Raw genomic sequence first — 27,071 nt, 5'->3', positions numbered from 1 at the left:
TCGCAGCACCTTAACCCTACTGCCTCTGGAACTCCCTTCCAAGTTCATGCCAAACCCTCTGTGATCTGGTTGGTCTTCGCTTTCTTCTGAAACAGCTGTTGCCAAAGTCTACCTAGACAAAGTTAAGAGCCTGCCCTTCATCCCTCTCTTGTCCCTCCTGAAAATCTCGGGCGTAAGCAAAAGGAGGTGCTTTTGCAATGCCAGTGTCACACAGACCTGCCTCTGTGCTCCAGATCTGTCCCCTTCCCTCTGCACTGAGATCTTGGCTCATGTCCCAGGAGTCTCCCTATGGAGTTCAAGTGGTTAAATCATGTCCAAAGGGTGAAAGGGAGCTCCATGACTTCTCAAAATTTCAAAACCAGCCCTTTCACGAGCCATTCTGCCCCTTCATGCCTGGGAGGAGCAGTCTGTAAATACCCACAAAATCTCCTCATTATTGTCTTTCAAATCTCTTTTTCAAACCATCTCAAGAAACGGCCAGAATAGCCCCTGAGAGGCTGCCAAGACCATGCCCTGCACCCAGGCCCCATCAGCTCCATCCGTGGGTGCCTGGTGGCTGCTCAATGCTCTCCAAGGACGGAGGTGGCATCTCCCCCTTTGGCTGTGCTGTTAAGCCTGCCGGGTGCCTGCTGGAGCAAATCTGGTGGTGCTGTGGTCTGGTGTCACCTCTCCGTAGCACAGCGGGGAGCCCATAGATGTTGTCCACCAAGCTGAGGGACAGTGCACCCCATGCAGAAATCAATGCAGAAATCAAAATCAGTCAGTTGAATGGCGACTAAAGCTAAAGCAGATGTAGACATCACCTGAGCTGGTCGCTTTGGGATCCCTTTAATAGATACCTCTAAAGCTCTGTGCCTTTGGCCTGGTTTTGGTATTTGCTTTCAGAGCAGTATTTAAATAGAAACTGTTTGGGGCATTTTCCCATTCTTCTCTTTTTCTACAGAGCATAGCACAGAGGGAACTGAATCCTTACAGGGATGCTGGTGCGCCGGGATAATAGTAATAATAAACAGGAGTATTAGTGAATCATTGTGAAGATTGTTAAGGACAAGGGGAAAATGCAGAAATGCTACTTATTTTTGGAAGAATCGCTTCAAAATGTCAACAAATATAGCTGTGAATTACCAGAAAGTTGATTGTGCAAGCAAATAATAAGCACAGTGTATGCAGGGAGGATAAATTGCATTTTTCATGAAAGCAGAGGTTCAGGTCTTCCTTCAAGCCTGAATGTGGCCCTCTTTGGAGGCAGTATCCGGGTGGGTGAAGCCCTGATGGTCATTCGGCAGGTTTCTGCCGCTGGCTTTTTGCATGACTTCAGTCAAATCCTTCAAGAAGTCTTGGGCCTCAGTTGCCCATTTGCACTGTTGAGCTGTTTCCATTTGAAAGGTATTAATACGTTGTCAATGCTAATGGGCCTCAAAAACATTTCTTTGCAAATATTCACATTCTTATTAATAATAATAATAATTATTGTTATTACTAGCACTTCAGTGGCATCCAGAAACCTTCATTTTGATCAAGCCTTCACTGTGCAAAGGGTTGGGGGGACCATGAACCGTTTTCTGCCCCAGCCAGCTGCCCACTGTGCATCTTGGGCTGTCCCAGGCCAGGTCACCTGGGGACTCCTGCTCCTGGAGGCATTACCTCTGCAATTCAGCTATTCAGGGGAAATAGCTGCAGTTTTGGCCCATTTTTAATGCCAACCCTTCACATGCCTGAGACGCTACTCACTGCAGTGCAAAACGCCTGTTTGCCACCAAGGGTCTTTGAAGGCTGGAGCAGTAGCTGGAGCCGAGTGACCCGTGAACGTCCCCCAGCGGGAGAGGTGCCGTCCTCGCAGGGAGCCCTTGGGCACCACGGAGCTGTGAAAAAGCAGTGAGGATCCCCCGTTCTCCCACGCGAAGCGCCATAAGGTGCTTTCTAACCAGTTATTCTTACCACTATTTTGGCTCACGATGCCTCGATTGTAAGAAATACAAATAACCCATCAAATGACAACTTAGCGAAGCTAACACACGCCAAAAAAATAAGTCAAAATCTGTAAACTATTTGGAATAATTGGTTATTTGCTGTGTTTGCTAGTTCCAAATCAGAGCACATATTTTACGGCTTATCCTGTTACTGTTAGTTGGAAGAGCTGGTGGTGTTGAATATCTCCTGCTGAAAACGATAGCCAATAACCCCCTCTGCAACCAAGTGCAGTCTCGCTCCTGCCCCCGGAGCGTTGCTACAGTCTTTTTTTTTCCCCTTTTTTTTGTACGTGCTCGGGTGACAGCTGCCGGCACGGCCGCAGGCACTGGCTGGAAGCCGTTCCAGACCAATTTGTATGGTGAGCTGGCTCTCCGCAGGCTGGGCCTCATGGCGAAGGTGTCCCGAAATAAAAGCTGGAGCACCGAGGAAGAGTGGTGGCCCAACAGGGAGACAGGGAGGTGCTGCAGCTGTGTGCAGGTGATGGTCTTGCTTTTTTTTTAAAAAAAAAAAAACATGGAGCCTCTGGCCAGGCTGATTCTGTTGGAGGAAAATAGGTCCTGGCCTCACCTGGCCTCACCTGGCCTCACCTGGCCACAAACATTTGCATTTTTTGGATTAGGATAGGATAGAAAAAAAACCCTGAAAACAAACAGTTTGGGCCACATTTGAGCAAGATTCACAGGGGGTGAAAAGAAAAAGGTGATGCAGCAAGCAGTTGATAATTTCTCTGTAAACCTCTGGCAGTGCATGCCTTGAGGGTTAACTGAAGGATAGGGCAAGGGATCCTGCAAGCTCCTTGTGTGGACGCAGGCGGTTTCTCTGCTCCTCCCTCCAGCGTTGCCTTCTGCAGGGCATGGTGCTGCTCAGAGCTGCTGCAGGTCTCCAGGGATGGTTTGTGAGGTGGCGGAATGACTCTTTTCCAGGGCTGGAGGAAGTAGGGTAAAGGACCAGGTTGTCCCAGGGTTGATGGACCAGGTCGCTCTTGGGAAGAGGCTGGAGTTCAAGGAACACAGGAGTTTGTTAGTGCAAAAAAGGCTTCCCCCTGCTTCCCAGGGCTGGCAAGTGCAAGGCCCCGAGTCAGTTTGTGACCCCTCTGTCCTGATGTCTAGGGCAGAGCTTGAAGGAAAGCTGGATTTTTCGTGCCTCCCAAGCACGTCTGCAACTGCTCTTCCCGGCTCAGGTGCCTGGTCCTGGGCTGAGTTTGCAGCAGAGAGGTTGGCACAGCACCCCATGTATGTTCCCTGTGCGGGAATAGCCTGCACCTTGCTTCGGTGGTGGGCGACGGGTGAGCGTCACCGCAGCTGAGACGCAGGGGTGTTCGTCTACCGCAAGGGAGCAGGAACAAGCAGCTGGGGAGCTGCACCTTAAAACGTCCAGGCTGTTTCTGCAGGCATCTGCTCATCCCGGCAGCAGAGCTGTCTCCCAGCAGGAAATCTGCCTCCCAGATGTTCGGCTGGGTACGTTTGAGACAGAGGCGGTGGCTTAGGCTCTTTGGAGGCAACATTTATTAGTGCTGTAATTATCTATATCGAAACAGGGAAGAGGGTGTCATCCTTAGAAGAGCAATCCTAAGTATTAAGACTTCAGCTGTCTCATGCTGGCTCTGCTCCAGGCTTTGCTCTCTGGCTGTTAACCTGTCTGTGCCTCAGTTTCCTCACCTGCGAGATGAGGATAACGACTGAATCCGAGCAGGAGCCGATATGGCCATTACGTGGCAGCTTCTCAGGTTTCTACAGCTCCTTTTGTTCCAGACTGAAATGACCTTTCCAACGTATTTTGTGAAAACTGGGTTGCGCTGAACAACCCCAAACTCCTGATGTTTCCATATGGGAATGCATCCGGTGGGCTGGGCTTGCAGTCGCAGGGAAGCCAGGGCTCTGCGTCAGCCTCCCTGACAAAAATGAGGTCACGACTGGTGCGTTCCCACCCTGGATGGAACAAGATGAGACTGGAAACATCCCGACAGGCATCAGGATGACACAGGTCTGCGTTTGGGGGCTGGGGGAGCGCAGCGTTTCGGTACCCTCGGCGGCTCGGTAACAGGGATGGATAGCCCAGGACGTCCCCCTGGGTGAAATGCCTTCATGAAGATTAGCCACAGCTTAAATCTTGCGTAGCGTCTGGAGGGGGTAAGCTACGGATGTGTCCAAGCCGTAATCCCCAAAGCATTTCAAGAGGAAAGATGCAGCATGTTGGTGAAATTCTGGTTTTAAAGCCGTTGTTTGAATCTGAGCTTCCTTATTTTTAGAAAAACCTGTCCCTTTGGCTGTAGGAGAAGCCTGTCTTCAGGGACGTCCTTAGGAAAGAAAAGGCTGGAAGTGACTTTCCTGCTGCCCCCTTTCCCGGGATGTCCCAGAGGCGCTGTGGGGAGGCTTCAGTGACGTGGTCATGTTGGGTCGCCTCTAGGCGAGAGGCACGGACAGACCTGTTGCCTGGGCCACCCTGGGCGAAGGGTCCCCAGCAGACAGGTGATGGTGTCCCCGGGCTTGAAAGGTCTTGAATTTATCCCAGTGCTGAACGGGAAAGTGTCTGAAATGCTGAGTCCGGCCCCCGGGGCGCAGGACCCGGCACCCTGCTCTGAGGAGCTGCACCACTTCCAAGATGAAACGCTGGAAGTGCTTTTGGCTCTCGCCTGACTCCTAAATGAAATCCCTGAATCCAGTCGCTCGCGTAGCAGAGCCATTGCTTTCACTGGCTTTTCCATTTGCAGGCAGATGGATTAATATCCTTCGCTATTAACATTCCAGCTGCTTCCCTTGCCTCATTTTTTTTCCTTTTTTTTTTTTTTGTAACATCAGTAGAAATCAGCAAAAATATCTAACCAAATTCTTTGTCTTGGGGCTGCAGAAGATACCATGGGTAAGTCGTCAGATTAGTATAAGTGCTTTCTTTGTAACTCAGTACCTGTGGAATGTCATAATAAAGCCATGATGGTTAGAGTGTAGCTTTTTAAACAATAAAACAGGGGAAGCGATGAAAGGCAAAATTTTTTTTCAAAAAAAGGGAGGCAGCAGAGGCCTCAAAGTTAATTTATGTAATATTTCTATTAAAAACAATGTCTATTCAAGACAGCAATTTAAAGCCTGCACCGTTGGCTTAAAATATAAGTCCAATAAACCTCTATTATGATTCCTCCATTAGGTCAGTGTGATGGAATTTTGTGGACTTCTAAAATAAGACATCATTATTTTTCAGGAATGTTTCATGAATCACAGTCAAAGCCCCTTCATCTTTGCTTGTATAAATTTCAGAAATTGTGCTCTTATAAAGTCTATGCATTTTCTGAAGCCGGCAGCCGGCTTTCTTCTTGGAACAGCATCCTCAGAGCTGAACAGCTTGCATAACAGATGAGGCAAATGCTCTGCAATGGCATCGTGGCCGTGGGCTGCACCATTGCGACGCCAAGGCTGTACGAGACTTGCCTGTTTCTTCTTATAGCATCAGTACGAAAAGAGTTATGTTCTTCCTGAGAGGGGTGCAGCACCTGGCGACCAGGGTTTTTTTAGTGGAAGTAGCATTTGTCCATTTACTTGTCTCACCTGAGTGGGTGGGGAGGTTGGATGGTGTAGGGACACGAAAGAGAAAGACAACCTCTGTCCCAGAAACCTTCCAGGCAAAGCCCAAAGCAGGGTTTTAAGTTTAAGAGCAGCCCTCAGGTGATCCCATAATGTCAAGCTGCCCAGAGCATGTTAGCATGAGAGTTATTTCATCTCTTCTACTGTGTGGTCTTGCATTGAGGTCCTGAGCACGCCACCACCACCCAAACTGGCCAAAATCTGCCGCGCGCATAAAAATGCTGCCAGTTGTTTCTTGTGAGCTCTACCTGACTCTCCTATGGAGAATCAGCCTCACTGATGATGGGTCTAGGTCCAGAACACCTTACTGGTATTGGGACAGCCTTGCTGTGGCTGAAGCACATGGATTTGGGCTGGAATCATCCCAAAAGCACCTTTCCTCTTTAAACTAGGGAGCAAGGAGCTGCAGGTTGGATTCACGATAGCTTCATCACCTCTGCAGGACAGAGACCCACTGACACTAGGCTGAGCAGTGGGTCAGTGCCATGTGCTCTGTGCTCAAGGCAAAACTTCACCTCTGGCAATTATGGGAGATGCTGCTGTTATTGATCGTTGTGGTTGACTAGCAGAGATGTCTCATTTTTGTATCTCTTGCCTCCAGGAGGAAGAATTCATTGACTGGTGGAGCAAATTCTATGCTTCCACGGGAGAGAGGGAAAAATGTGGCTGCTATTTAGAGAAGGGCTTTGACACGCTGAAGGTAAGTGACGTTGGCTGGTCTCTGGCTTCTTGAACCCTGACTCTCCTTGATGTTTTTCCATGAGCTCTGATGGGAGCAGAACCGGGACTCCAACAGGATTTCTCCAGAGCAGGAGGGTAAAGATGTAGATGAACAGGTCGGAAAAATACAGTCTTTTACAACCAGATATCTGTTACTAGAGAGTCTTGGCCAAAACCTCGGATGTTTCTGTTGGGGTGTGCTGCTGTGATACCCCAAGGAACAGTGGTGCAGGTGGCTTCTGCTGGCCTTGGCCTCGTTGAACAAATCTCTGCTGCTGATGTACGTGTCCCACAACATAGAATTGCGTCCCTTTGGCCAGAGTGTGTCATGCCTGGAGGACTGGCTTGTAACAAAGAAGGGTACATGGCCCAGGCAGGTTATAATACCCCTAATGCACAACAGCATTCTTCAGTGGGAATACTTTGGGTTTTGAGTGTTTAGGCTTTTTGTCTTCCAGGAAAAAAATTAGATCATTTTCCCCATAGAGGAGGTAATTTTATTAAAAAAAAAAAAAAAAAACAACTCAAAACACAACTATTTTGAAAACCTAATTTTCTGTTGGAAATACTTTCTGCTAAAATTTTCCACTCTTCAGCATTCAAGAGATTGTCCCTTTCCTAAGTGGCAGAGGAGGTGGGGAACTGTCAACCTGGAAGGTGTTTGGAAATGCCAAAGAAAGCCAGAGATCCCTAAGGGAAGGGGGAGATTAAGGTGCCATTTGATGGGATGTGCCAAGAGTAACATAGGAACCCAAGTAGAAGTCAAGTGGGGAAAACCTAGCCTGGTCGCAAGGAAAACACTCCCAGCAGGAAAGTCTCTTCAGTTGATGAAAAACCCTCTGCGGGGACCTTGGCCTATTTTTGCCTGGTCGGGACATCCATGCCACACAGCCCGGTTTTCTATGGTGCCGTTGGCTCACGGGACAAGGGATCAGCTGGGGTCTGCAGCCCTCTCTGGCGGTCAGGACAGCCCTGGGCTTGCTGAGTTAGATGCTGTTATAGTAGGGTGGTCAAAGGTCTTCTGCTCTTCCTTCTCGTCCTGGCGGGTAACAAGGATGCTAGGTCACATGGCTGTGTCCTTGAGGGTGACGTTTTCTCTGGCCTGGGGAGTTTGGATCAAGGCTTGTGTCAGCAGGGCTCTGCTGGGGTGTGCTGCCAGCGTGCCAGCCCTCCCTTGCAAGCCTGGGCTCTTTCTTCCCAGGTCTACGAGACAGAGCTGGAGAACGTGGAGGACTTCGAGCAGCTCTCTGACTTCTGCCACACCTTCAAGCTGTATCGTGGCCGGACGCAGGACTCGAATGATGATCCCTCTGTTGTGGGGGAGTTCAAGGTACGTTGGCCTCTCTTTCTACCCCTACCACCTTTGCCCATAACCCAGGTTGAGTTAACAGCTGATTGCTGTTGGGTTCCTGGTCAGACCATGTTTGGTTGTATCCCAGAATAAGCTTCTGTTGTGCTAGGTGCTAGACACACCTAAACAGCAGAAAGTGGTATTCATCCCCAAATTATTTCTAGTCTGTGTGAAATAGTTGCCTAGTGCCATGTTGCTGACAGAGGCCAAATACACCCCAAATGCAGCCTCTTCATGCCGGGACAGACACCCTTGCTGTCTGCATGGGGGAACAAGCATGAAATACAGCTAGGAACATGTGCTGCTGGACAGAAGATCTTGCGGACTAGACCTAAGTGGGATGATGACTACAAATTATTTACGGGTAGGACTTCAGCAGGAAATGGGCCATAAAAGTGCACTACTGGACCTGATCTGAACAAGCTGCTGGTGCAGGTCTGCCTGCTTTATTCCCCAGCAGCGAGTGTGTTGCACACTTCAAACCCGATAGAGGCTGCATCGTAATCCTGCAGCAAAAACCCGTCTGCAGTCAACATTGCCTGCAGCTGGCTGGCTCGAACCTGTGGAGCATCTTCTTGCTCTGGGTCGGGGGTGGGAAGCGTGTGTGAGCGCTGCCGGTCTCTCCCAGCGCAGGCTCAGAGCCCTCCCTTTGTGGGTGTCTGTCCAGCACGGAGCAGCAGTGAGTCCTTTGCTCTTGGTAACCCACTTGGGGCAGCCTTTAGCCTGTTTTAACCTGGGAAGAAGGAAGGATTATTTTTTTCTAGCTGGGTTTTTTTGCATTCCTCATCTGACCTGACACCCTCCTCCCCCAAACAATACCCAGAGACTTTGATTCCTGCTACCTCACTGTTTTTGCAAAGGAGGAAATCAGCTTTGGTGAATACAACACTTGCAAATGTGTGCATTTCCTTTCTTCTCCTCCCACCTCTTGCTGTTCAGGAAAGGGATAAACAATATAGACCGCTTGCCGCCCTGCTCCTGGCTCACCTGACGGTCCAGTGCCCTGTAGGACATGGTCTATTCTAGTAGGTAAATGAGGGCCAGGGTTTGGGCTCTGTCCCTGACTCACAACCATCCAGATGGTTCGGTTGGTGCTAGCCCGCTGGCATGGTTTTCGCCCAAGCCAAGTTACGCTCTCCCAGACAAAGCCTAGGCATGGGCTAGGGGATGGCGGGGGGCAAGGACTAGTTCCCAGAGGTGGTTTGGCTGAGGATCCCTGATTTAAAGGGAAGAGAACTAAGGCAGGTGGGTGTGAATTGCACCCTGCAGGAGCAGGGTAAGGGTGCTGGTCTGCTTTATTTGGTGGTACGGATGTTGACATTGTGCCCTGGCCCCTCTGATGACTGCACAAGGTGCTGCTGCCCACCCACCCCAGCTCACGCATGGTCCAGATTGCTCAGCCTTCTCCCAGCCTCCGCCGTGATGTCGATTTTGCAGGAGTGGAATTGCACTGGGTCGCCTCGAGCGATGGTAGCTTCTCGCCCATCTGCACCTGGGTGCACACCAGCACAGCCGAACCTATGTCATTTACAGGGCTCATTCAAGATTTACCCTCTCCCGGATGACCCCAGAGTCCCGGTCCCACCACGGCAGTTCCACCAGCTCCCGGCCAGGGGACCCCAGGAGTGTCTCGTCAGAGTCTACATCATCCGGGCCTTCGATCTGCAGCCCAAGGACACCAATGGAAAGGTATCCGCCTGGGAAACGCCAGGCAGACCTGAGGGTTGGCTGCAGCAAGGAGTTAGAGGTGGACTCTTTGGGCAGATCAACCCCAATAGATGAGTGTTTGCCTCTTTGGCTTAAAATTTAGGAACATCTGTGACACCAAAAAGGGAAAAAAAATCTACCTCTTCTTTCTCCCTGCACTGCAATGTCTCAGAATCCCAGGGTTTTGCAGTAGGGCTAGCTGAAATAGCTAAATGATTTTCTTTTTGTACATTGGTGCCAAGGGAAACAAAATCATGTCGTTCACATGACTACTTTTTGCAAAGCTTTACAAATCTCTGGAAGAAAAATTCAGTGCAAAAATAAAATTGTGTCAGTTCAAAAGAAAATGTTTGTTTTGTTTCAGTTTGCAAAAAAAACCTCAGGGAAAAATCCTTCTTAATTCTTTTTGTTCCAGTGAAAAATAAGGGAAAAGTTTGAAAAAAAAACAGGGAAAAATATTTTGTGAACAAAACGAAACTGCTTTTTAATCTGCCCAGATTTTGAAAATGGACTTGGAATGGGTGTTTCCAATTTCTTGGAAATTTCCCATCAGAGACCCTTGAAGATCAAAAATAAGGAGTTGAAAAAATGCTTTTTTACTCTGAAAACCGAAACAAATCCTACTTTGACCCACTGTCTTTCCTGCTGTGCTGCGATGTCTCCTGCAGCTTGTCACAGTCAGGAGAGACAAAAAGCCTCATACTCCTGGTCTGCACTCGAAGATGTTCTCAGGTCATACCGCTGACCTCCCCGAGGTGCCACTTTTCCATCCTTCACTTCTGAAAAAAAATCTGCAAGTCAAGGAAAACTGATGAGGAACTTGGCCTGGGTGCTTAGCTAGCTAATATCTTTCCCAGAGGGTTTATCAATGTGATCTGGGTAAGACAATGCGTCCCTCTAAGTGCAGGACATGAGCTGGCTGAAATTTTTTATCTGTATTTTTTTTTTTCCTGGGAAAAACACCAACTTGGGTCATTGGAACCGCTTTGCAAATTTATGCTGGTTTCACTGAATAGTTTTAGCAATGGGAGAGAAGTTTAAAGACTTAAAAAAAATATATATATAAATATCTGATATAGTTTTTAGATGCACAGTGAGACTTTATGTTAAAGTAAGCTTCCATTATATTTTAGTTTTAAAGTTGGTGCAGCATCTTGGAAATGAAGGGTTTTGAGCCATATTTTTAAACAAAATAATTTTCATTTGAAATTTTGGTCCCTGCATTTTTAAATCTACTTTTGAGTAGATTTAATACTTAAAACTTTTAACACTTAAAAAATAATAAACCCAAAATAGGTGATTCAGAATGAGTGAATGAGAACATCCTGAGGACTTCAGCTCAATCCCATTCGATCAAGCAATCCACAAGTGGCTCTTTTCATGCTACTGTATTGATTTTCTATCCCAGGGACCTCAGAAGGGTTTGGACTTTTGTCCCACACTGCCAGCTAGTCCTTCAGCCATCCTTGAAAGGGAATTGCAGTGCAAGTAGCCCTCATTAGTTGTCACAGAGATTTGTAGCAAAGAGATAACAATCAGGCTGTCCTATCCGTCTTGAAAAGGAGTCTTAGTCAAGGTTGGTCTAAGATCCTGCTTGCTGGGACAAAAGGTAGCAGAGTTATCTGTTTGCCAACAATATTGCTGTCAGTGCAGCTCTGCAATGACTCTCTTCTTGCATTTCTTTTTGTTATGTCTGTCTTTAGTGTGATCCCTATGTGAAGATTTCGGTGGGAAAGAAATCCATAAATGACCAAGACAATTACATCCCTTGCACGCTGGAGCCCATCTTCGGAAAGTAAGTTTTAGTTCAGTCCAAAGTCCAGGAGATCTTTTATGTCAGGTTGAGGGAATAAGGCCGGGCCAGCCCAGAGCTTCCTGTTGCCTTGGTGCGCTCTCAGCTCACGTCTGACTTTGCTGAAGTGAGTCTGGCCTTGGCTTGATCACTGTCCTACCCACCACAGCTTGTGTTCATCTTCTCCCTGGGGCTTTTGAGTTATGGAGTATAGACTGGGTCTGCTCTATGGTCAATGGGGAGTGAGAAAACATCCAGAGGATTGTTTAGATCTGAGGATCTCCCTGTGGAGGCATCTACCAATCCCACTGATGGTAGAGAGAGTCTGGGGCAACTTAGCTCCTCATTTAGGCTCTTCAGTTAAATGTCTAAAAATGGACGTGGCAAATGGAGGCCTGTGGCATGGGACAGCCCCCTGGAAGAGAGCTATCAGTCACCGTGATGTTGGCTGATTGAATTGTTTCTCTCATAGTAGGGCCACAGGCTTGGGATAAAACACAAGGGACGAAGTTGTTTTCAAAAAAGGGTATTTATCAGAGCAAGGGGCCAGGCTGCTGAAATGCACCTTAGGGAGGGAGGGAGAGCAAAACCCGGCGTTTAGCTTCTGCCTGCTGATAGGACTTCAGGCTCCTGGAAAAGTTGGGACCGCTCACGGGCAGCCTGGGTGCAGGAAGGGACCATCTCCCGTGAGTCTGCTTGCTGAGGCAGGTCCTCCTTCGCCAGACCTGGGTCCCAGCCAGAGGCCGTCTAGACAGCGTGCTGCACCTCCCACCCAGTCTTTAAAGCAAGATGTAAAACCGAGGTCCTGGCTGCTGGCGTCTATTAAAACACTCATTTCATGAGCTTTTCCCTGGGCTGCTGGCTGCCTTCCAGCTTTAGCTAATTACATTCTGCTGACCCCAGTTCCTCTTGCGCTCTTAATTGGTGGCATAATCACTCACTTCCCCTCCTTAAAAGCTGCTGCGACGTGGGGTGCTGGCTGTGGAAATGGGCATCGCGTTTCACCCCAGAGGTGCCTGCATTTTAGCAGCAGGTGGAGGGATTCCTAGGTCAGACCTGGGCCATCCTGCTCAACCTATTGCACCACCTTCCACCGGGAGCCTAAAGGATGTCTCTGACATCCATGACCATTGGCTCTGTGTGGATCATAGTGATTTATTTTGGTAGGATCTTTGTGCTTTGTCTCTTGCTGTCCTTCATTTGAAAAGGAGGAGGAAGAGGAAAGTTTGCTTTATGTTATTTCAGTGTGTGAACTGTGGTGTAATGAGGAGGAGGCAGCACAGAAGAAATGTGCTAGGAATGAGGAGGAGAGGATGAGGAGGCTTTGGGAGTAGGTCTCAGTTCCTGAGGAGCACAGACCACAACCTTGGCCTGGGCAAGCTGGACTCATACTTTGGAGAAGGGGCTAAGGAACAAGATTGCCAGCTGCAGCCTACAGATGAGAGCTGTGGCTCTTTTAAATATTCTGGGCTTGACTTGTCTGAGCTTGACTTGAAGTCCTGCGGGGTGGGAGAGGGGAGAGGGCAGAGGACAGGTATGACACGCTCAGGAGAAAACCAGTGTCAGTGAGAGTAGGACCTTCTCATGTGTGCATGTCAAATGACTGGCAGACCATTAGCAGAGCTCCGCAAGTTTCTGCAATGCTCTGTGGACTCACATCACTTTGATCTGGCCCTTTTCTCCCTAAAAGGGCTGTGCTGGGTTGTACTACACGGATTGGAAAACAGTCTGCATTGCTTTGGGGCTTAAAGAGCAGATGGTTTTCCAAAGCTGTCATTTCTTCCCCTTTCTCTCCTCATTGCAGTGATGATCCCTGACTCTCGTATGCTGGTCTCCTTCATTAGATATTTTGGAGATGAGTGTCACTTTCATTTAGCAGATGGAGAAACCAAGGCAGGGGCAAAGTTTGCTCAAGAGTGTTTCATGAGATCATCAACTAACCCCAGGCAACCCCACCCCCCAGGGCAGGCTTGCTTAGAAGCACGTCCACCAGCTTAGCCATTACAACACAGCAAAGACATGCAGTGGTTGTATTGTCCATTGTGGTGCTGGAAGTTTGGGATGATGTGTGAACTCTGTCTCCTTGGAGGCACTTGGCAGCTTGCAGCAAGGCTGGAGGGCCTGGGGGGACATTGTGAACCTCCATTTCTTTGGTCTGTCTTGGCTCCCGTTGCACAGGATGTTTGAGCTGAGCTGCACTCTGCCCCTGGAGAAGGACTTGAAGATCACGCTGTATGACTATGACCTCCTGTCGAAGGATGAGAAGATTGGCGAGACTGTCATAGACCTGGAGAACCGGTTCTTGTCAAAATACGGGGCGCGCTGTGGCCTCCCCCAGACCTACTGTGTGTAAGTACCTCTGACAGCTCAGGCGATGGGTTTGGTAGCTCCTGGGGCTGTGCAGTGCAGAGCTGGCCTTGGTGACTGAGCTGATGTCTCAGTCCAGTCCTGACCGTGTGCCTGCTGGTTCAGGGTTGTCCCAGGACATCTGGTATGATGCTGTATTTCACAGCAATGATTTGTCTTGAGAGACAAATTCACACTGGAGAAGCCCTGGCTTTTAGACCACTTTTCCTGAGCAAAGACTCTCCTCCAGCAGCTTGAAATGCTTCAGAGAACAGAAGTCTCCTGGCAAGATCCTGTTACATCCCTAAGTCTTTTAGGGTGTACCATGGTGAGGGCAGACCCTAAATGCAACCAAAGGGTGGTGTGGTTGTCCCATGGGGTTTGCTCAGGGGCACCCTACAAACAGCGGTTGAGCTAGGTGTAGGATGTGCCACCCTGTTCACTGGGCTAGGGCAAGCAGAGGCTCAGAGCTGTCTGGGTCTTCCTTAGACCTTTCTTCGCTCCTCACTGGCTGCTGTCTCTCAATGTACAGTCTGGGAGGTCTCCCATGTCCAGGAACCGCTTCCCATCCTGGTGTAATGCTGCTGCGGCCCCTTGTTGAGCCTGGGGGATGTTTTACCATGTGTTGAGCTGCTCTTTTCTCTCCTGCTGTGCTTCAGTTCTGGACCCAACCAGTGGCGAGACCAACTCCGGCCGTCCCAGCTGCTTCACCTCTTCTCTCTGCAACACAATTACAAGGCTCCCACCTATAAGTCCGACCGGGTCATCTTCCGGGAACAAGAGTACATCCTCTCAGAACTGGGTAATGAAGCTGCTTCTGGGTTACAAATAGCTTTTCTTTATCCAGAGCAAGAGATGGGGGCTGGATGTCATGAACATACTTAGCAGGGGACTCTCTTCCCCAACTTCTTTCTGTCTGAGTAGATCAGCAAGCCAGGAGCAGGAGATGGGCAAGTTCCTGCTCCCCTCGTGTAGCTGCCTGGGCAGGTGGGTATGTGACTTTCCCAAGGTTGGCCCTGCACCAAAGGTTGCAGGTTGCAGTTGGATCTGCACCAAACTCTGGGGCTGAATTCCGCAATCCAGGCACTTTAACCACAACCTCACCCTTCTCTTTAGTGATTTCCCTTTGCTGTTTGCAGCAAACCAGAGCCTAATACAGGCGGGTTGGGGGCAGCAATGTCCATCACAGCTAGAGACACTCCAGCCTGGTCCTTCCAACTGCTGCTTGGGCTGGCAGAGCAATTGGGCCGTTTGCACTTTGGCCACACGTATCTGCGTTTTGGGGAGGGAGTCACTAGAGGGAGACAATATCATACACACAGAGCCAATGCACAGTACCCTCATGTTTATGCTTTGGAAGGTGAGATGCACTGTAGCTGGAAATGTAAAATTAGTCCATGCCAGCAAGGAGAAAATATTACTGAGTCTTAGGGAAGGCTTTTTCTTGTTTGCACCAGAAGAAAATGAATAGCTGGAATTCCTCGGGCATCAGCTGGTGCCCTGTCCGACTGGCACCTATGGAGGCAGAGGTTTGCTTCTTAGAGAAAACTCTGCTTTAAAGCCTGGAAAGGGTGTTTTGGCCCAGGGAGGAGGTGAAATCCCACAGTATAGGTTCCAGGAGCAGCAGTTTGACAAATAAAGGACATTATAGGATTGTGGAATCATCGGAGAGGGCTTGGCATGCAGAGGCACGACACAAGACACAGCAGAGGTCTAATTCCCTCTCCCCTGCACTTGGGACTCGAGGCACAAATTCGTGATACTCCCCTTAAGAGGAGGAGTGGGGAAATAACTGTTCCTTCCCAGCCTCTCCTTATGAGTCAGGTTTTCACCAAGGGCTGGAGAGGTGTTAAACTGAGCGGGGTCTTCCCCCCTCTCCCAGCCCCTGCCTTTCACCTTCCTTTGCTTTAATGGCAATCAGTTCAAAAAACAGAACAAAGTCTGATGCTTGACCTCAAGGAGATCTGGAAACCAGCTGTGTTCGCCGAGCAATGTCAGATCTGAACCTGGCGGTATAAAGTGAAGCTATTAAACACGAGAGTGTGGGTTTTACAAGCATTGTGCCCGGACCATTATTCCATAACCCCCACATTTGTTGTTTTCTGAGAGAGGCTTTTTCTTTTTCCTGTGCGCGCACGCACACACACACGCACGCACGCACACACTCCAGGTTTCCATTGCTTGGGAAATAGCCCATATGTATGAAGTTAACCACTTCAAGATATTGCCAAGAAAGGAGCTGGGATATATCACCTGAAAGCTGCAGAGCTGTAATAATATTTATGGAGCGCATTTCATTTCAAAGGTCCTCAAAGGTGCACGGCCTTGAAACAGTGTGGTTGAACGGCATCTCTCGGGTGAAGTCCTTCCACCAGCCAGAGCACCATCGTGGGGCAGGGAGGGAGGGAAGGGCTTAGCCAAGGCCAGATTGACTATCCTCTTCTGGATGTAACAAGGGAACTTGAATGCCAGGGCGGAGAAGGCAAAACCGTTAATTATTTATTGGCCTCGTTCAACAGTAGTGAACAATATGCTTTTACCAAGGCAGTAAGGTCAGGCATGGACAGGGTTGAAGAAGCGGAGATGGCTTCAAACAGTATTTATCACATGAATTTTTTGCCTGCTTGCAAACTGCACCAGAACAGACCATTTCATCTCCTTTCCCTGAAGAGCTTTAAGCACACGTTAGATAAATGTCCACTGGGGATGGCATAGGCAGCAGAGCAGGAGTGTGGACTAGATGGCTGATGGGGGTCTTGCTAGCTCCAGCTGCTATGGTTTTAGGGGGCCCGACCCCTTTGGAGCACTGGAAGCAGGACTGAAGACTGGACTCTCCTTTCCATGCTCTGTAACTCCAGTGCTGGGTCCTTGCAATGTTTTAGGCTGTGGGGGACTTGCACAAGACTCCCTGCAGGTCCCTGGCCTGAGGTGCAGTGCTTTGCCCCTGCATCCCACTGGGAACGTTGCCCTGGGCCCTGGAGGGTTGGTGATGATGGTGGACCTGAAAACGGAGGCTGTGCTCCTTCATTTCGCTCCTGGGTGAAGTGGCAGCCTGCGAGGTCGCTGAGCTGGGTTGCTCCCTTTGGTCCACCAAGAGGAGCAGCCCTTGCAGAGTTTCCGAGGTGCAACCCCCCCTGGGGTGATGAGGATCTGTCCCTGCCCAGCCAAGGCCCCTGGCGTGGAGTAATGTTACTCTTTGATCTGTCTGTGGCAGAGGATGGCAAACCTGTCAATCCCCACCTGGGACCGGTAGAGGAACGTCTCGCCTTGTATGCACTACGGAGGCAAGGATTGGTGCCAGAGCACGTGGAGACGAGGCCTCTTTACAGCCCTCTCCAGCCTGAAATCGAGCAGGTGAGTGAGAAGACGCGTGCAGGACAAGACCAAGAGCAACATCTCCCTGTTGATCCAGTGCTAACCAAGTCAGACGTTTTTTGTGACCCGGGAGCATTTTTTCAAGGGTGGTGTTTCACAGCAGGAGTCATTTCTCAGAGATGATCTGCCAGCTCCCAGAGAGGTTTCCCTAGCTGGTTGACTTGCTGTGAACCCATCCTGAGGATAGCTGTCCTGGGACAGGGGCTTTTCCTGGGGAGCAGAGTCAGCTTATGAGATAGAGCAGAGCACCTGCTCTCAGATACAGGCTGGAGCTCAGCTCTGTGGCTGACTTTCTCTGGGTGCTTGGGGAGGTCAACTCCAGACGCTGTAATAGGTTTTCATTTTCATCAACATTTGCTCACAAAAAATGCCCGTTTTGTGGAAAAGCCGTTTTTGGTGTAGAATTCCTTGTTAGCTATAATGAAAATAATACTGCAGACTTCTCTGACAGTGCAGTTCAGCAGAGCAGCATGGTTTCTGCAGCCTGAACCAGTCCTTGGAGGTATAAAGTGTTAGTGCTGTTGCAGACTGGATGTTGTTAAGCCAGATGAAGTCTAAATGGGCTTTCATCCAAAACCAAGCAACAAACAGGTATCTGTGTTTAGCCTAACCCCTTTTCTTTGATCAACACATATCTGTATTTTATGCTTTTGGGTCAAAAAAATGCTGCTTCCTAAAGAACAGAGCAATCAATTATCTTCTGTCTTACATGTTCCAGTTGCACTGCAAAGGCAGTTTCAGGAGACTGGCTCTGCAGCGGGAGTAAATGTGCACAGCCACTGCTCTACCATTTCAGCAGTTAGCTTTCTGTGCCTCATTTTTAACCACGTAGGGAGGGGAGAGTTGCTAGTAGAAGCAAATGCTCTGGCAACCGCTGCAATACCTTTTCCTGTTAATTTACCCGATGAAAATCATGGTTAGAGGCAGGAGGTGGCTGCTATATCGGTGGAGCAGTGTGTCTGTGCTGTTCTTACGGGTGCATCTATCATGGCTTGTTTGGACCATGGGGACTAGACAGAGAGTTTCCCTCACGTTGTGTGGTTGCATGTAGGAAGAGCATCCAGGGTCTGCCCTGCTCCATTGCTTCTAGTCAAGAGTGGTGTCCATGGGGATGGTGCTGGGTAGCAGGGGTTGGTTGACTCAGTACGTGTTGCATTCAGTGGAGTTCCCAAAAGCTTGGGTCTGACCTGCTGTAAAGCCACAACGCAGGCTGGCTGTATTGGGCTGTTTGTGCTGAGCTAAAAGCCCAGTTGGGCTTTTAAAGTTTTCTGCTGAAACGGAAGATTTTCTTGCCAAAAAACAAATGAACCCTAAACCCCTCTGCCATGGGCTGATTGTCAAAGTTTTTTCTTTTTTTTTTTTCTCCACTTTATCCCCCTGACACCGTGCAATAAAATATTTTATTGGCACCTATTGGTGTTTAACAGTTAAAGGGACCACCTAAAAAACAACCCTCTAAGATTTCAGCTGCATCTCTGCTGTTTTTTGCTTGGCAAATTTATGTGAAAGTGGAATTAGATTCCCCTCTCCTCTTCCTATCTTCCACTCCCATTTTCAGAAATTCATAAACCAGCTCTCCAGCTGCTGATGGCCAGTGGGACACCATGGAGGATAAGCAAGCTGCTCCTCCATGGTTGCTTCTCCAGAGCCTCCCATGGACCTAGCCTTCACTCTGGCCCCATGTAGAGCTACTCAGCTGCAGAGAGTAAAGCCAGAATGCACCTTCAGCTTGTCCAGACTGACCTCTTATATCTCACAGGCCATTAACATCCACCCAACTATCTTTAAAATAATCCCACTAACCTTTATATGTGGTTAAAGCAACTTCCAGAAAACAGCCAGTCTGGACTTGGTGGTGTCAGCTAATGGTAAATACCCCATTGCTCTTCATACTCTGCTGCAGGAGTTAATTGCCCCCATGGTTAACACTGGTGCTTTATCTCCAGTTTGAGTGTTTCTGGCTTCAGGTTGCAGTCACCAATGCTTAATTAAACTTTTCCACTAAAGAAACCCTTAGTTTTCAACTAAGGAACCCTGGAACACTGGATATTTTCCAGGATTTCTGTCTCTACTACTAGGTCTTACTAAGGAGGTGAAGGTAACCCAGTTATGAGGATCGCCAGACATCGTCTCTTTCTTTCCATGCAGGGGAAGCTGCAGATGTGGGTAGACCTGTTTCCAAAATCTTTGGGTCAGCCTGGCCCCCCTTTCAATATCACGCCCCGCAAAGCCAAGAGGTGACTTTTGTTTGTTTGTTTGTGTTTCTTACTCGGTGCGGTACTGGCTCCCTGCACCTTCTGTTTGTAGGGAGAAAAGAGAGCTTGGAAATGTCAGATGGGGAAGCATTCACCTGCCTAGCTGAGAAATGCCTGGATGGGAAGGGTAACTCGCACCTTAGCTCCATCAGCCAACAGGACTTCCCTGGAGAGGCATCTCAGTGGAATGACCTACAGGCTTGATGTCTTCTTTGACATGTAATCCCATGTGCTGGGTATATCCACTAACCTGAGACAGGCCACAGGTTGGAAATGGAGAGACTTGCAAGGTCTGGCACTGCAAAGTCCCGCACCTGGGTGTAAGTGTCCCTTTAGTTGTGGGGGGTACTGAATTTAAGGTTTGAAGGCAGCTTGCCCGTAATGCAAGCTGTTATCCATGGTTTGCCTCTCTGCATTAATGAATGAATAGCAGACCAGGCCATCCTGGTGGGCTCTAGACCAAGATTTCCTGGATAATCCTCACATTTCTTGAAATCACCTGGTGTAAAGCGAGTCTCAAGCATCTCCAGGGTCTGGGCAGGTCCACAGGGCCACCACATTTCATCAGAGCCTTGCCATGCCTCTCATGTCCTCTTTTCTGGTGCGATTCAGGTTCTTCTTGCGCTGCATCATCTGGAACACCAAGGATGTGATCCTCGATGACCTCAGCATCACTGGGGAGAAGATGAGTGACATTTACGTGAAAGGGTAAGCTACCCTACTTCTGCTTCTGCATGGTACCATCGTCCCGAGGTGCAAAGGTAGCAGTGAAGGAGTTAACGGAGCCCTCACATTACTATTGCTTGTGATAGACATGAACCTCCCACAGGGATGAAGGGCCATTCACACCTTTCCAGCTATGGTTCCAGCTTCTTGGGAGATGCATCTCTGTAGGGCTTTTAATATTGTCAAGGCTTTCTTTGCATCTCTAACAGTTAGATGCTTACACTACTATATATATATGTATGTATCAAGAGAGATAAGATGTGGGGAAGCAACCTAGCCATCTGAGAGAGGGACACATATTCTGCATTTCCACCTCCTGGCCCTTTCCCAGTTCCTCTCCTGGGATAGCTGTGTGCTTGTTCTGTATACATAGGTTAGCTTGTTTGCATAGCTGCCTTTTTTGGAATTCCCTTTTTTCCCTTGAAACACAAAAAAATGTGGCAACCAGCAGTAACTGCTCTGGCACATTCCCTTCTCTGCCTGACTCCATTTATGTTTTATCTCATGTAAAATGCTCCAATCTCAGCCAAGGGACTTACTTATTTTGTATGTTCTTTGGATTTATGGACAGGAAAAGGTAGGATTTTGAAACAGACTGTAAATCCCTTTTTTACAATCCCAATTTTCCTCCTGTAAATCCAGAATGCACACTGCTTACCTGGTATTCGCATCAAGTGCATTGTTATCAGCTCCGGCTAAGCTGCTCTGTGCACTTTGGGGCTCTGAAATAGTAGCACTTGCAGGGTGTTACTGGGAAAGTAAGGGCATCCAGCACTTGGTGATACCCCTTGGCAGGCTTTTATCATTCTCAATGACCAAACAGATCTCACTGCAGTGTAAATGAGTTAAAAATCTTCCTCAGCTCCCTCATCTTTCCCCCCCAAAAAAGAAAGGCTACATCATTAGTATTTCTGGATGAGGTCTAAATAACCCTATGTCCCATAAGGAGAGGAGGCAACAGTTCTTCCTGTGCTTGAGCACCTGCCATGCAGACAGGGACTTGGCCTGGGACATGTGGAGAAAGTGGCCTTCATTACTGTGATGTGATGTAGCTTTGGTGGGGACCGTTCCTTCCACCCACTGCTACCTCCTGAGGAGGACCTGAAGCCTACCTTAAGTATAAGATAGATGGATAAGAAACTCTTATCTGGTGCTTCTCTTCGGAAGATCTCAAAGCACTTCTCTGAGGAGGCTATTGCCTGTTCATTCTCCATTTTACAGAGAAATTACCCATTAGGCAGTGCTAGGGCTGGAATCTCAGTCTCTTGGACATTATCTTCTACACAATGTGTAAATTATTGCCAATTCAGTTAGGCAGGTAAATGAAATAGGTGCCTTTTTATCATGCCTAAGACAGAACTTGGTTGCCTCTTATTTAATTTGTTATTTATTGATAGTCTTACAGTAGCACAAAAATTTCTCAGCTAAGTTTAGGTCCTGATTGTGCAAGGCTCAGGGTGCAAAGAGACTTTCCCCTCCTAAGGGTCCTATATTCTCCTATATTCCCCCTATATCCCTTGTGATATAGGTAGATAAGAGTGGTAGTGTAGGGAATTCATGTTCATTAAGAACTGAAGATGTTTTTGGGGTGAATAGCCCTGTCTGTCTGGGTTACGTTATCAGTATCATAGATAAAGGATATTTTTGTACTGTTTTCAAAGCCAAATTCCTAGTAAAAAGTTTTACTTCACTGGGACCAACGCTAAACCATGTCTCCTAGGGTGGTGGGTTTTCCTAGGTCCTGTGAGGTTTTCAAGACATGGCTAGGCAAAAACGCTCTGAGCAGGTTGGACTGGAGGTTTCCAGGGTCCCCTTCCAACCATGCAACACTATTATGATTTACAATATACTATCTGGCATCTTTAAACCTCTTGGGCTCCTGCGTGCCTTTTGGGGTTCCTAAGTGAAAGGATGGCCTTGGTCCTCAGAGATCCTATGCACATGCTGAGCTCAGTAGGAGGTGTGCGTGTTTGAGAATACAGCCACCTCTGTAAATACGCACAGATTTGGATCTAAGAACCTAACTATGCCTTTGGATATTGCAGATACCTTAAGCTGCATGGATTCAAAAAAATACTGGACAAATTAATGGATTAAAACTCCATCAAGGCCTGCATTATCTGTAGGAATTCTCTGACCTGCAATTTGTCAGAAGCTGAGGAGCTATGTTGGGAAGGCATCCCTATGCATCTGCCCCCTTCTTATAGTCTTGAGATATCTGCGTTTGTCCCCTGCCGGAGGCAGGACAAGGGGAAAGATGGGCCTTTGCTTGATTCACCACAGCCATTGCTATATTACATTTTTAATTCCAGGACACTGTGATTTGAAAGTTTTTGATTTCTGGCATCTCTTCCTGCAGTGAAGAGGGTGCAGCAAATTCTGCAAGAAAAAAAAAAAGGTGCCAGCAAAGTGTCCAAATCAAATCATTTATTTGTCCTTTTGTTTGCCTGCAAGGAGAGGGCGCTCACACTGCATCTTCCAAGGTTCCTTGCCAAGCTTTTAAAGACATGAATAAACACACAGGCTTGCCATTTGCATCCAATCAAATCAAATCGAATAATCCAGCCACAATTTAAGTATTAGCGTAACCTCATCACACAGTTCCCAGTGCCACTGAGCCCTCGCTGTCCATGTAGCACATGTGCATGTGATCTGTATTGTAGGATGAACTTGAGTAGACCTCCCTTCCCTGTCTCCCCCAGACATTTGGGTCTGGTCATGTGCTCCTCTGAGGCACTGGAGAAGAGGGAATCATTTGTATAGCTGAGCAAAAAAACATATTTTCAGTTTAAGTGGAAAACAATCAAACAAGATAATTGTTTTAATTAGAAATTCTCCCTGAATCTTTTGGCTTTCCTCCAGAAGGACTGTAAATACACAAATGGATATGTTTTATTGTTTTGTTTTGTTCTGTTGATTGCTGAAGACCGAAAAATCTTGGACAGGGAGAGAGGGCAGAATGAAAACCCAACACTTGCAAAACTCACAACTGGAAAAAATAGTTGTTATGGAAAGTTTTCTGTTTGCCCCTGGACTGGTTGTGTGAACTGACCACAACAAGCTTTTTCAGTCCAGGACAGGAACTGTGCTGCAAAGGCCAGTCTCTAACAGAGAACAGCTGGGGATCACTCTAACCAGAGCAGGGTCAGCTCGCTCTAGGAGTTTCATGGGGAAAAACTTCTTGGTCATTTAGGACTTTCGACTTACATGGACTTTTAGAACCCAACAGAAAGTAGAGGGGAAAAGTAGTCCTTCTGTTCTTCAGCATGGTTACCTCCATCAAGAGGTCTGGTTTTAGGGGCCAGGTATGAGGTTAGTTTGCTAGAAGGGGAAAAGACCTCTCATGAAGCCAGGTTAGAAGCTGACCTGTTCTTATGGATGGATAAGTGACAACTTTGAGCCAGAGCTTAGAGCTATGTTGAGTCTTTAATATATCCACAAAGCTTAGGGGAAAGGTGAGAGAGGTGAAGAGATTCAAGCACCTCTCAGACTGCTACCACAAGCAGTAGTTCATCTCTTAACCTTGCAGGACTGTTCTATTTTCCCTCAAGTCTCCTATGGGCTCCAGGTTACCCTTACAGATAGCAGCCCAAGACATCTAGCATGGGGGTGAGAAACACTTTATTGCCTGCTCATGGCCTCTGTGAAATTGGGCAAACTGCTCCAAAATCCTTGGTTTGTTTCTAGCTCTTCATGCAATATATTTACATTTGCCAGCTGGCTGATTGGCCACGAGGAGAACAGGCAGAAGACAGATGTGCACTACAGGTCTATGGGAGGAGAGGGCAACTTCAACTGGAGATTTGTCTTTCCCTTTGACTATCTCCCTGCTGAGCAAGTGTGCTACATCGCAAAAAAGGTGAGTGTCCCTGGATGGACATTTCTAACATCTGCCTTCTCATAGTAACTCCAGGGTGAAATGCGCTGCCTGTTCTAAGATCTGCAGAACTGCAGCATGGTGAAGCTATACAGGGACCAGATTTACCTTTAAGCTATTTGAAATGGAAAGTGGTGGACAGGTGGGGAAATTGGTTTAATGAAAGAGTCTGGAGAGACTGACCCTCCGGGAAAGGCACCTCTGGACTGTGAGCAGCAGAGTACTGGTGCAGCAGCATCAAAGTACTCTCCTGATTGCATGGGACTTCCAAGATGCCCAGTCAACAACAGGGTTACTCCAAAGATGGAGATGACGTTTCCTCTGTAGACTGTTGGAGATGGTTAGGTGTGTACCTCTGGTCTTGAGCATGGCATAATGGGCATCAAGCTATGGGTTAACTTGACCGATGGGCTGAAGAGGGGTGACTGGAGGGAACAGCCTCCAAGTATCTGAAGGAGTGAGCGGCAGGGACATGTAGGGGAACAGGGACTGTGATGTACCATTGATGCAGAGATGGGAATATGTTTGGGATTCAGAAGGAAGATGTCCTTGGACTAGTAAGAGATCTGATTGCTGAGGTGAGGGATTGAAAACTGGATGTGATTTTGGTCTCATTATTCCAACATCTACAGTTGGATATTCCTTCTGGTATTCCTTAGTCAAGTCAGTGCAGCACGATGCCCAAGTGTGGACTGGCAGTTGCATGGAGGGAAGGAAATAGAGGGAGGGAGGTGGGATGGATACATGGAATAATGCTGAGGAAAATTGGACTGGCTTTCAAGGAACGCTTGAGGGGAGGGTATCTGTTCACTTGGTTTTAAATTTCCTGCTCAAATCACCTGGAAATTAACAGCACTGTTGTCAGGTTTGTGTGTCTGTATGGAGAACAGGGACAAGCTCGGCTTTCGAGACTAGGTCTTGTTTTGTGACACCCCCAGAACCTCAAATTCCTTCACCCACCCCAACCTTGAGTCTTTGTTCCCGTTCCCTGCCTTGTCTGCATAAGCTTGGTCTCTGTGTGTGTTTGAATACGGGGTGCCCAAAGGCAGCTCGTTGCAGTGGGACCATCAGCTTCCGCAAAGCTCGTCTGGGATCCGCTTCCCAGTTTGTTTTATGGGAGCCAGTAAGATCCCAGCACAACCTGGGTTAGAACAGGCGCTTTGGCGGGGAAGATGCTGAACAAATTCCCAATCCCTTGAGCCAGACGATCCCCGCAAGGGGGCCTAGCTTCAAAATGAATCGCCGGATAGTTAAATTGATTGACAGAATCATAGCTGTACCCATTTCACGCTTCATGTTAAACAAATCAAAAGTACAGTGTGTACTACATTCAATTATCCCTCTTTGAAAAAGCAAAGACCCCCCTATAAACCGTTTAAGAAAATACATCCCACTGTGCTGATATTGATTCTCCTCCGACCACATGTCTGCCAACACTGTATCAGAAAATAAACAGCTTGTAAAACCTCTCTGTAAAGGAAAAAATAATGAATGAAAAGCCATGCTTTGTATTTGTGGGACACATTCCGCTCTGGCAATTTTTGATCTCGCCATGTGCTGTTTGAACTCCAGGTTCATTACTGCTGCTGTAAAAGCCCATGCACCAAACTTTAAACACAGGCAATGGAAAGTGGAATTTAAATCAAAACGGTCAGATGGCAAATTCTGAGCTGCTAAAAGCCACCTGCACCCAGCCTCGCTGGTGTTGGCCTATGGAGAGACTAGTGCCGGGAGGAAAGCAGCTTTCATTTTACTCCCCTTCCTTTGCTCCACTAGCTTTGGGATGCCCAGCCGTAGCCAGGACAGTTTAATCCTTGCCACAACATTAGAGGTTTTGGGGACCTCAGCTCCAAAGCTTCGAAGCTGTGGGGTTTCAAGGCTTCCACCTTCCCGTCTTCCCACTGTGCCTGACGGGAAAGCAGGAGCCTGTAAAAACTGGAAGCATCAGTTCAACATATAGATTGGAAGTGTGAGTACTCCTGCTTTTCTAAACATTTTAATCATCTCCGGATATTTTCCCTCCAGATCTCTTGCTGCAGAAAACTTACAAAGATTTTGCTTCTCATTCTGAAATAGGAATTTCTCCCATCCTGAATTTCAAAAAAAAATCCCTACAAAAAAGGGATCCCACCATTAGAAACAGCTCTTCTCAAAACATATAAATGTGTGTTTCTTTATACACCCTCTCTTGCATTTATTCAGAATTTCCTTCTTTTGTTTCCCCTTCTTTTCGTGCAGTCTTTCTTTAGCAGCAGCCTCTAGAGACCTTAATTATGGGTTCCCTCGGTGAGGTACCGGCTGATTACAGTGACGCAGGATTAGCACACGCACCTTTGGGCAAGTCAGGCCGTGACATTGCACTGACACAAGCCAGCATGCCTGCAGCTCACTGAGCCCTCAAGGGGATATTTCCTTAGAATGCAAATCATGAAGTCGTTCTGGTGAAAGGGTCAATATGCAATGCGTGTTGGAGCACCGTTACTTAGCAGGGGGAGCTACGGTGGAAAGGTAGATTGAGCATCCCTGACCCATTTGCATGAAGTTGCATGTCAACTTACTTAATGGCAGAACGGGTGGGCCCAGATCCCAGAAGTACCATATTCTGCTGCCGGCTAGCAGGGAAAAGAGCCAATGTCTACCGAGTTTGAACTTTGGATCCCCAGGTCTAAGTCCGTCAGGTCTTGATTCCTGCAGACAGTTTTATCAGATGGTCATGGTACAACCAGACTCTATCGAGAGCAATGCCAAGATAGACCGTATGTGGATCACGTTTCACTGGGCACCCAGTCAGAGCAACATTCAGCTCCTGAGTCACAGAGGCGCCGTGGAGGTGGAAAATGCGTGAAATTGATTTTGAAATACTCAGCTTCAAGTGCCAATTACAGCAGTAGTTGAATATAGCAGCCAGATCTGAATTCTAGATGTCCTCTAGTGCAGAAAAGGCTTGACATTGAATGTCTAAGCAAACATTATCTGCATAAGTTGATATTCAAAATAGGATTTCAAGAACACCTCAGTATGCAAATTCATAAATGTTGGTGTTTGTGTGGACCTGGTAGTAAACCATTAGGTCAGAGTATCCAAGACCTGGTTGGGTTGTTTGTATACAGTCTGAAAGAAGTTGCATAAAGGCAATTCCAGGAGATGAACATGCTGAGTATGGGAACATTGTCGGCAATTTCAAATCTGTGTCGTCATATCATGTCATTGGCAGAAGCCAGACCAAGGAACATAGCTGTTATCTTCATACTTGTTCTGCTACTAGTCTTTGGGGTTAGCTGTGAACAAGAAATTAAATGCTGGTGCCAGAACACAAAATGGATTGTTTTGCACAGATAGAGAGAGTCACTTGAAGAGGAAACTTTCCAATACTTTG

General features: G+C 47.8%; 1 protein-coding gene across 1 annotated transcript in view; it reads left to right on the top strand.

Moving 5' to 3' along the window:
- Positions 1–27,071, top strand: part of DYSF (dysferlin) — a 121,497-nt gene that overhangs the window by 73,190 nt on the left and 21,236 nt on the right. The window contains exons 41-51 of the mRNA XM_067298412.1: positions 4,819–4,830; positions 6,148–6,246; positions 7,468–7,596; positions 9,151–9,306; positions 11,028–11,119; positions 13,295–13,465; positions 14,122–14,264; positions 16,677–16,816; positions 18,986–19,074; positions 19,705–19,800; positions 23,536–23,677. Of these exons, the coding sequence (XP_067154513.1) occupies positions 4,819–4,830; positions 6,148–6,246; positions 7,468–7,596; positions 9,151–9,306; positions 11,028–11,119; positions 13,295–13,465; positions 14,122–14,264; positions 16,677–16,816; positions 18,986–19,074; positions 19,705–19,800; positions 23,536–23,677 (1,269 nt within the window). The remainder of the gene's footprint in view (positions 1–4,818; positions 4,831–6,147; positions 6,247–7,467; positions 7,597–9,150; positions 9,307–11,027; positions 11,120–13,294; positions 13,466–14,121; positions 14,265–16,676; positions 16,817–18,985; positions 19,075–19,704; positions 19,801–23,535; positions 23,678–27,071) is intronic.

Source organism: Apteryx mantelli, chromosome 5 (genome assembly GCF_036417845.1).
Source record: "Apteryx mantelli isolate bAptMan1 chromosome 5, bAptMan1.hap1, whole genome shotgun sequence".
NCBI classification, from domain to species: Eukaryota; Metazoa; Chordata; class Aves; order Apterygiformes; family Apterygidae; genus Apteryx; species Apteryx mantelli.
The sequence above is the reverse complement of the archived record's forward strand: the minus strand, read 5'-3'. Positions and strand labels throughout refer to the sequence as shown.